Source organism: Sparus aurata, chromosome 1 (assembly GCF_900880675.1).
Source record: "Sparus aurata chromosome 1, fSpaAur1.1, whole genome shotgun sequence".
NCBI lineage: Eukaryota > Metazoa > Chordata > Actinopteri > Spariformes > Sparidae > Sparus > Sparus aurata.
The window spans coordinates 3,503,626-3,513,874 of record NC_044187.1 but is presented as its reverse complement, the minus strand read 5'-3'; the positions used below and the strand labels follow the sequence as shown (position 1 = coordinate 3,513,874).

Sequence of the window (10,249 nt, the reverse complement as noted above, 5' to 3'; positions counted from 1 at the left end):
AAGTAACTAGTAACTAAAGGCATCAAATAAAAGTAGTGGATTAAAAAAAGTACAACAGTTGGCTTTAAAATGTAGCAAAGTGTGTAAAGAGATACTCAAGTGAAGTACCTCAGAATTGCACTCGATTAAATGTATTTAGTTACATTCCACTCCACTGATAAAGCTTTGTACTCTTTATTCTGCACCAACCTGCTGCCTACATTACCCACAATGCACCCCTCCCTGTGACAGCTGTGTCAGCAGCAGCCTCTGGTGCTCCTCACAGCTGCAGAGGTTTATCAGGAGAGTGAAGGCTGGATATGAAACACGGTGGCGCCTCCCGGTGGATCAGTGAGACAACAGCAGCCGGCAGCAGAAGCTCAATCAGCTCCCTGATGAGCTGCAGCTGCTCTCTGGAGAAGGACAGCAGCAGTTTATCTGAAGCTGTGAGGCTCGACTTCATCCTGTCACACATTTACAGGTGTTCAGTGTTAAAGATGCCACGAAGGAACAACTTCAGCTTTAGAACTGTTCTGCTCTTATTTCTGCTCATATTTGGTTTATGTTGGAGACGCTGTGACTCACAGGTGAGCTGCCAGAATGCACAACACTATAGACTAAATATAAATATATAAATCATACTGCTGCATACACCTGTGTGTTGTTTTCATGTGCTTACAGGTGAACACAGACGAAGCCAACAAGCCTCCAGGTGAGACTCAAGTGAATGTGTGATTTTACTTCTTGATTCAAAACGCTGAAAGTAGTCCCCCAACACATGCACCGTTTCCTCCTCACGTGTGCAGAACCTGCCTTAGAAACATCATGTTTTTAAGTTTCCTCCAGTATCACAGAAACACAGTGACAGTTGTCTGAACATCCACAGGTTCACCGCTAACAGGAAGTGCTAACAGGTAATCCGGCAAGGTTTTAAATCAAGTCTCCAGCTGCTTCAGGTGTTCAGCAGAATGCTGCAACTCCAGAAATGTTTTGACGAGACTTCACCTGACTGACTTTTAATCTGCGGGTGAACTGCTCCTTTAAACCTAGTCTGTATATAGTTCAGGTCTTCTAACTTAATTTTCTTTGTGTACTGAATTAAAACTGATGACTACCTGAAGCAGAGAGGAATCTAAACATGAGGTCAGTTTGGCAGAAGAGTTCAGTTCACCTGTGTTTGTGTTAGTGGAAACATTTAGAACCACAGCTGTTAACTTGTGCTGTAGACTTTAACACTCACGAGTTGAAGGTAAACGAAGCTTATCGACTGAAAGAAAATGAATCAGTGAAGAAAACAGGTGAACATGATTCTGAACAGAGCTCGTTATTGATAAAGCGAGTGCTGTTTCCTCCCTCAGACGGAGGAGAGGACGGGGCGTTCTTCGCCCTGCGGAGCTGCCACCAGCTGCTGCACGGCGACGCCGGCGAGTTCTTCTCCCCGGACTACCTCTGCTCCAGCCCGCCTCTGTGGTGCAACTGGACCGTCCAGGTGGACCCGGGAAAGAGGGTCCACCTCCACCTGGAGGACCTGACCCCCGATGAGGCCTGCCACCTCAAACAGGACCAGCTCCACGTTGACGACCCCGCAGGACATTTGGTGGGTCACAAGGTTCTGCAGAAGTGCTGGCGGGAGGCCAAGTTCACCTCCTCCTCCAACACTCTGTATGTGGTGCTGCTGATCGGCGGCTGGCCCAGCCCGCCCTACAGGGGCTTCTACGCTCGCTACCAGGCGTTTGGACCACCGGTGGCGTACAACCCACAGGACGGGTTCTTAAGGAGAGACAGGAAGTCAGAACCACCTCTGGACTTCAGTGAATATGGACCAGAACTGAACGGTGAACAGATGCAGCAGCAGCAGCAGCAGCATTCGGATCTCATGTACGATTATTATGATCAACCTCGGGTCAGAACAGCTGAGCCCGAGGAGGACGCACACGCCGAGGAGGACGCACACGCCGAGGAGGACGCACACGCCGAGGAGGACGCACGCGCCGAGGTGAAGCAAACCCTGGTCTCTGGTACCAGAACCCTTCACAGTATCTTTATGTTTGACGTATTTTGACGTTCTCTCGTCTTCTCTCAGGTGGATGAAAACCTCCACCCAGCCTCGGAGAACTCCACCCGGGTCCTCCTGTTCACAGCCGCTCCCACAGCGCCAACATCCACTCAGGGGACCCCTCAGTCTGGAAGAGGTGTCACTCAACCCCCGTCTGACCCGCCTGACCCAGACATCAGTCCTGCATCTCCACAGCAGCAACATGACAGTCAGAACCAGAACCAGGAGCTCGGACTCTCCTCCACCCGAACCCCAACAGCAGCACAGAGGGATGTGGAGGCAGCAGCTGCTCTGGAGGGAGAGGGCAGCACACGGAGCCTGACGGAGGAGGCTGGTGGGAACAGGATGGAGGTCAGCGAGGACTCGGACCAGCTTCCTCCCCCGCCTGAAGGACCAGAACCAGAACCAGAGCAGGCTGAGCAGACTCATCCTCACCCCAACATGGTGGAGCTGCTGTCGTCCCACAGAGGGAACTGTGAGTGTTTAGAGAGTGTCGGTGATGAGACCAGGACAAAACATTTAATATTCTGCAAGATTATTAAGTTAGTGAGGAAAAAAACCGTCTGTGAGATTTAAGATCATGAATGTAGAAGAAATGTTTTCTGTCAATGAACCGAATCACTTCCACAAACATTTAACACGTCACGTTGGAGATCCTCAGAATCGTGGATGTTGCGTTCAGTGTCCAGTCGATCCGAGCCGGACCTGTTCTGACTCCGATCTCCAGAATTAATGTTGGAAGTGAACGTTGTTGTAAACCTTCTTTATTTAAACAGACCAGGCTCTGCAGATATCCAGCTGTTTAATGTTTACAGATGTTGAAAAACCGTCTCGGACTGTTTTCTCCACCTCCTGATGTGAAAGTCAGAAAATGTTTATGCTAGGTGTGAAATTTTAAATTTAAAAAGCTTTTATTCTGACGACGGTGCTGTTTAACTTTGTGTTTGTCTCCTGTAGTCAACATTAGAAATCACTCTGACAGTCCACATCTTCCTGGTGGTGAGTAATCACACCGCTGACGTGCATCTTCTCTGCAGAGTGATTTATTTGTAACAGTCGTTGTGCGTTTGTCTCGTGGTTCTCGGCCTCTGACAGATCACCTGTTTGAAGTGGCCGTTGAGGTGGACTTCCGTCCGGACCTGGAGGAGTCCTGGGACGACCAGTCCCGGGCCCTGCTGCTGTCAGTGAAGGCTCTGGTATGCTCATGAGAACAAAGACGTTCAAGGTGCCGCATGTGGAGTTGTTGTTCGGATTATAAGATGAGACACGGACACCTGAAGGTTCAGTGACGTTCATGTTTCCGCAGATCGGCGAGGAGCTGAAGGGTCTGCGCACGCCGCTGTCCCTGTCCTCAAAGAGAATAAAAAGGTTTGTACGTTTGGTTTGAGATTAACTTTTCTCACGTGGTGTTGACTTCCTGAATGTCTTCTGGTTGTGCAGGCTCAGGGTCGGAGTGCTGTACATCCTCTGGCTCCACATGGGACAGGGGCCTCGAAGTCCTCAGGTCCCGAGGGCCGTCCACTCCGCCCTGCAGGACCTCATCGAGAAGAGTGTCGGCACCAGAGGAAACCCAAACAAAGGTGTCATCATCTCACTGTCGACTGCAGGTACGGCAGAGCTCGACCCGTTACTGAAGAGCCTGAATGTACTGACCAAAACTATCCAGACTGATGAGGGGGAAATATGTGGTTTTGATTTTGAGGTGAACTGTCCCTTTAACAAATGAAGTCATAAAGAATCATCTCTCTCTCTCTCGTGTGTGTAGATGTAAACGAGTGTGGGACCCAGCTGGTGCTGTGTGACATCAACGCAGACTGTTTGGACCATTACGGGTCGTACTCGTGCCGCTGCAGGCCGGGCTTCAGGGACGAGTCCCGTCTTGGATCAGGAGGAACCACGTGTGTCGATGTGACGGCTGCAGGTACGCTGTCAGACAACTGCTCTGTTTAAAGGAACAGGTCACCCAAAAATGTAATCCAGTCCTCTCCTCCTCCTGATGATATAAAGTCCTCCTCTCCTCCTGATGATATAAAGTCCTCCTCTCCTCCTCCTGATGATATAAAGTCCTCCTCTCCTCCTGATGATATAAAGTCCTCCTCTCCTCCTCCTGATGATATAAAGTCCTCCTCTCCTCCTCCTGATGATATAAAGTCCTCCTCTCCTCCTCCTGATGATATAAAGTCCTCCTCTCCTCCTCCTGATGATATAAAGTCCTCCTCTCCTCCTCCTGATGATATAAAGTCCTCCTCTCCTCCTCCTGATGATATAAAGTCCTCCTCTCCTCCTCCTGAGGATATAAAGTCCTCCTCTCCTCCTCCTGATGATATAAAGTCCTCCTCTCCTCCTCCTGATGATATAAAGTCCTCCTCTCCTCCTGATGATATAAAGTCCTCCTCTCCTCCTGATGATATAAAGTCCTCCTCTCCTCCTCCTGATGATATAAAGTCCTCCTCTCCTCCTCCTGATGATATAAAGTCCTCCTCTCCTCCTCCTGATGATATAAAGTCCTCCTCATCCTCCTGATGATATAAAGTCCTCCTCTCCTCCTCCTGATGATATAAGTCCTCCTCTCCTCCTCCTGATGATATAAAGTCCTCCTCTCCTCCTGATGATATAAAGTCCTCCCTCCTCCTCCTGATGATATAAAGTCCTCCTCTCCTCCTCCTGATGATATAAAGTCCTCCTCGCCTCCTCCTGATGATAATAAAGTCCTCCTCTCCTCCTCCTGATGATATAAAGTCCTCCGTCTCCTCCTCCTGAGGATATAAGTCCTCTCCTCTCCTCCTCCTGATGATATAAAGTCTTCCTCATCTCCTCCTTGATGATATAAAGTCCTCCTCTCCTCCTCCTGATGATATAAAGTCCTCCTCTCCTCCTCCTGATGATTAAAGTCCTCCTCTCCTCCTGATGATATAAAGTCCCTCCCTCTCCTCCTGATGATATAAAGTCCTATTCCTCTCCTCCTCCTGATGATATAAAGTCCTCCTCTCCTCCCTGATGATATAAGTCCTCCTCTCCTCCCCTGAATGATATAAAAGTTCCTCCTCTCCTCACTCCTGAGGATATAAAGTCCTCCTCTCCTCCTCCTGATGATATAAAGTCCTCTCTCCTCCGCTCCTGATGATATAAAGTCCTCCTCTCCTCCTCCTGATGATATAAGTCCTCCTCTCCTCCTCCTGATGATATAAAGTCCTCCTCTCCTCCTCCTGATGATATAAAGTCCTCCTCTCCTCCTCCTGATGATATAAAGTCCTCCTCTCCTCCTCCTGATGATATAAAGTCCTCCTCTCCTCCTCCTGATGATATAAAGTCCTCCTCTCCTCCTCCTGATGATATAAAGTCCTCCTCTCCTCCTCCTGATGATATAAAGTCCTCCTCTCCTCCTGATGATATAAAGTCCTCCTCTCCTCCTCCTGATGATATAAAGTCCTCCTCTCCTCCTCCTGATGATATAAAGTCCTCCTCTCCTCCTCCTGATGATATAAAGTCCTCCTCTCCTCCTCCTGATGATATAAAGTCCTCCTCTCCTCCTCCTGATGATATAAAGTCCTCCTCTCCTCCTGATGATATAAAGTCCTCCTCTCCTCCTCCTGATGATATAAAGTCCTCCTCTCCTCCTCCTGATGATATAAAGTCCTCCTCTCCTCCTGATGATATAAAGTCCTCCTCTCCTCCTCCTGATGATATAAAGTCCTCCTCCTCCTCCTCCTGATGATGTAAAGTCCTCCTCTCCTCCTGATGATATAAAGTCCTCCTCTCCTCCTCCTGATGATATAAAGTCCTCCTCTCCTCCTCCTGATGATATAAAGTCCTCCTCTCCTCCTGATGATATAAAGTCCTCCTCTCCTCCTCCTGAGGATATAAAGTCTTCCTCTCCTCCTCCTGATGATATAAAGTCTTCCTCTCCTCCTCCTGATGATATAAAGTCCTCCTCTCCTCCTCCTGATGATATAAAGTCCTCCTCTCCTCCTCCTGATGATATAAAGTCCTCCTCTCCTCCTCCTGATGATATAAAGTCCTCCTCCTCTCCTCCTGATGATATAAAGTCCTCCTCTCCTCCTCCTGATGATATAAAGTCCTCCTCTCCTCCTCCTGATGATATAAAGTCCTCCTCTCCTCCTCCTGATGATATAAAGTATTAGAGCTTCACAGTAAAACAGAGTTGCAGCGTTCTGCTGAACACCTGAAGTCTCTCCTCACATGTGCAGAACTTGCCTTAGAACCATCACGTTTTAAAGTTTCCATCAGTATCACAGTGATCAGGTGACAGCTGTCTGTTCATCCACAGGTTCACTGCTAACAGGAAGTGCTAACAGATAATTCAGCAAAGTTTTAATGCCTTTTGTTTTCGGTTGGAGGAGATGATGACTGTTTACATTGTTGTTGAACTGTTCCTTTAGGCTGAAGCTCCTGTGTTGAACAGCTGCTGACTTCCTGTTGTGTTCCTGCAGGCTGCAGCTCCGGTCTGTCTCCGGAGACTAAAGGCGTCTACGTGCTTTTCTTCCTGCTCAGCTCGCTCATCCTGATGCTGCTGGCGGCGGCCGGCCTGCTGTACCGCCGTCACCACCGGGGGGCGTTCCTGGTTCGCTGCCACAGCCATGGCAGCATCTCTCCTCCTGACCCCAAGAACAACCAGCGCCACCATCACCATGACGACCGCTACTCCAGCCCCGTTGACTCTGACCTGCCTCCTCCTCCTCCGCCTGTCCGGGGCTTCAGGGAGGCGTGGCCTCAGGGGAAGGAGCGCTGCCCGGTCGTGGACATGCCGCTGCTGCGCTTCAGCCCGCTGCTGCCGCCTGACGGCCACGTGCCGCCGCAGGACGGCGTGAAGATGTGACGCTGCTCTGTGTCTGAACTCATCGCGTCAAAATCTCTGCACTGATTTCACTTTGTTGTATCTGCTGTCAATAAAGTCACAACAGAAACTAAACTCCTCGCTCGTCTTACTCTGCTGCACCAGAACAAGAAGATATTTATAAACCTGCTGAAAAGTAAACTCCCAAACGTGACGGACTGCTGATGTTCTGATCATCCGTCCCTCGAGTGGTTGCATGTTTGTTGCGCCCGTTAACGTTGCTAATGCTAGCTAGCTAACGACAGGGCATCACAGTATGATTTCCACAAACTGACACAGATAAACGCAGATAATGACACATCATGACACTTTAATGACCTCATGCAGTCATATTAAGTACGATGCTTGTGTTGACTGTGTCCTCTGTGACAACCTCCACACAACTCCCTCTCATTGTGCAGAAGTGACTAATGAGGGGAGTGTAGTTGGTCCAGTTTGGAGTGTGGAGGCTGCACCGTCACAGTTCATCCATCTTTATTCTACGTGTTGGACGACATCATGGAAAAGAACCGCGACACAGAACTTGGACTTCTGTTTCAGCAGCTCCTGAGGGATGAAGACGACCGTTAGACCAGACCAGAGTGACTCTCTGGCCCAAGGACACTCCCAGTTTCAAACTAGCCACCTCCGCCTCGCTGTGTGCAGGGAGTGGGAAGTGTAGTGTGTGTGTGTGTGTGTGTGTGTGTGTGTGTGCTGGCCCGCCTCGTCAGAACCACTTTAATAGGCTTACAGCAGCTAATCCCGGCCGGTGTGCCGTCACATGGGGAGTCTGCTGACCTGACTCTGTATCACAGGGGGCTCGTTCCCTCGGCCTCCTCCTGCCTCCACCTGCAGGAGGTTTACAGCTCGGAGAATCAGCCGGACTCTATCACAGTTTGGTTTTACGGCACGTTTCCTGACTGCAGTTTTTGCCTGAGGTTGCGTTACAGTTTTCAGGCGACACGCGTCTGAAATCTCGACCGCGACACATCTGCATCTGTGGCTCGTGTTTCTGCTCTTTGACTAGCTGATGAAGAAAAGTGGAACCTTTAGCAGCTGATGATTCTCTTCAGGAGCTGGTGGAGAACAAAACCAGAGCTACAAGAAGTGAGCAGCCGTTTGAACGTATCAGTAAAGATCCTCTACGGCAGCTTCACTGAGAGTTATTACAAAAGTATGAACAGAGAAAAGTCCATGTTTCACTCTGAACAATAAAATACTGCTTTTGACTCGGTAAAGTTGTAACGATTCAATCTGTTCTGATAACTGACACGTTTCACTTTCCTGCTTCCAGCATCTTGAATGTGATGATTTAACTGCTCGTCTTCATCATTTCTGACAGTTAATGAAGAGTCGTTGGGTTCTGGACTGGTGGTTGGACTAAAGAAGAACATTTGAAGACGTCACTTTTGGTTCTGGGACACCTGATCGACGTTACGACTTTTGGATTGATCAGGAGAAAAACCAGCAGATTAATGAACAAATTATTGTAAATTGCAGCCCTGTGAATCGATAATAATACAGTAATATAAAATATAAAAGTAAGGAGTTTGATTTGAGGAGTTACTGATTAAGTTTGTGTTACTCTTAATACTTTTGCTTGTAATAGAGAACTTTCATGTTGTGGCATCGTCAAAGAAAAATGTCAAACTGGCTGAGATCATCAGAATAATACAGTAAATATCAAAAAATATATATATCACATAATATATAATATCATGAGGAGGTGGAGGAGGTCAGGGTCCACCTCCACCTCCTCCTGTGTGTGTGTGTGTGTGTGTGTGTGTGTGTGTCTACATCTGGCCTGCTGTTGCCGGGCAGCAGAGGAGCGCTGACCCTGCAGCTGCTCAGTAATCCCCTCAGTGTTTAATAACCTGATCCTTCATTATATCAGAGGAACCGGGCTCCTGGGTTTCTGCTCTCGGTCGGGATCGACTCCCCGGCAATTTATTTTTCTATTAGCCGCGCCGTGTGAAGTGGCGATTGGCCGTCGAGCTGCCGGGCCCGATAACAGCCCGGATCCCGCTCAGCTGGGCGACTCTGCACCGATGTGACTCCAGATACGAAGCGGGAGAGCGACCGGCTGCTGACGGTCCCTTTAAACTGTGAACTGGTCCTTTAATTCAGGCTAGAAATGAAGAAGTGTGAGCTGAAGACACTGACTGTGTTTTAGACCAAACAAACAAACAAACAAATACAGAACGATGATGTCAAATAAAAATCTACAGCTCAGTGATGGAATATAACGAAGTACATTTACTAAAGTACTTGTACTTTACTTGCATATTCACGATTTCTGCTTATTTATACTTCATTTCAGAGGCAAATGTTGTTTAAACTTCATGTAAATATATGTTAATGTTTTAGAATTATTGGGGTTTTATATTTGGAATATTAAAGGAGCACTGTGTAGTTTTGGAGAAGAAATTCAAACTCAGAATTTTAATATTTATGATATAAGTTAGGTCGTAATAATAACAGTAGTTCTACCTTTATAATAAAGGTGGCAGGGTCCGCCACATATAAACAAAGTAACACGGTATAAGTCGCGTTGTTCTTTAAGGTCAGTTTGTTTGTTCAGTCGTGAAGACAGTCAGTGCGTTTACATGACACTCAAGAAACCAAATTACTGTGTTAGTCTGACTATGATCGGATCTTTAAGATGCATGTATACACCTTAGTCTGACTACAATCAGACCGGATCGGATTTCTTATAGTCGAATTAAAACACCCAGATTATTGATTGATAGTCACATTACTCCTGCATGTATACGTTCCATCAGATTGGATTCGGATTTTGCGTTCTGCGCAGGCGCGAGATTTCTTTCCCGGGGCCGTGAGCCGGAAGTAGACGGACGGCGATGGCATCTTTCCTCTGAAATCACCGCAAGAAAGACAGACAGAGCGCCATTGTGCATCTAGTTTGTGTAATTATCATGTACACCATATACGAAATGTACCAAGATGTAGCTTCGTCTCGCTCTTCGTACGCCATCTTTCTGGACGTAAAGAGGTCAGCCGGAGGTGTTTCTGTTACCACTAGTTGAAATGGGTACAGCGCCACCTAGCGTAGATTTTCTCATCAGCATGTATACTCGGACTATTGCAGTTGTCTGATTGAGTAGCAGAGTCGAACTATGGCTGTAAACCGACTAAGCTGTGCATGTAAACGCACTGAAAGAGAGTTTGATGAAGTGAAACTACGTACTGCTCCTTTAAAGCGAAACTCTCGCCAAAAAGCAACCGAGGCTTTATTTGGGATTGAATATGAGTCAAACCTTCGTGTGAAGGTATAATTACGACGAAAGAGGCACTTTTAAGATTTACCGTAGTTTCGGTTTTGGGCACGTTAATTTTGTACGGGAGAGCATGGGGCAGGA

The 10,249-nt window shown here is 47.8% G+C and overlaps 1 protein-coding gene across 3 annotated transcripts; it reads left to right on the top strand.

Annotated features, from left to right (window-relative positions):
• The first annotated feature begins 332 nt into the window (after nucleotides 1-332).
• On the top strand, nucleotides 333-6,965 carry LOC115578918 (uncharacterized). 3 transcript variants are annotated; one of them, XM_030412290.1, is made up of 10 exons: nucleotides 333-566; nucleotides 661-691; nucleotides 1,338-1,936; nucleotides 2,060-2,510; nucleotides 2,993-3,034; nucleotides 3,131-3,231; nucleotides 3,342-3,403; nucleotides 3,476-3,642; nucleotides 3,801-3,956; nucleotides 6,487-6,965. In XM_030412290.1, the coding sequence occupies exons 1-10, from the start codon at nucleotides 375-377 to the stop codon at nucleotides 6,870-6,872; spliced, it is 2,187 nt and encodes a 728-aa protein (XP_030268150.1). In that variant the 5' UTR covers nucleotides 333-374; the 3' UTR covers nucleotides 6,873-6,965. The 3 variants fall into 3 exon arrangements, with proteins under 3 accessions (XP_030268150.1, XP_030268134.1, XP_030268143.1); XM_030412274.1 differs by having other exon boundaries at nucleotides 1,338-1,975; nucleotides 2,063-2,510; XM_030412283.1 differs by having other exon boundaries at nucleotides 334-566; nucleotides 1,338-1,957; nucleotides 2,063-2,510.
• The last annotated feature ends 3,284 nt before the right edge of the window (nucleotides 6,966-10,249 follow it).

Excerpts from the sequence above, each read along its gene's own strand:
- LOC115578918 (XM_030412274.1), top strand. The coding sequence starts at position 375 with ATGAGCTGCAGCTGCTCTCTGGAGAAGGACAGCAGCAGTTTATCTGAA. Across the intron at positions 692-1,337 it reads CGAAGCCAACAAGCCTCCAG|ACGGAGGAGAGGACGGGGCG; the intron begins GTGAGACTCAAG and ends TTCCTCCCTCAG. Across the intron at positions 1,976-2,062 it reads AGGAGGACGCACGCGCCGAG|GTGGATGAAAACCTCCACCC; the intron begins GTGAAGCAAACC and ends GTCTTCTCTCAG.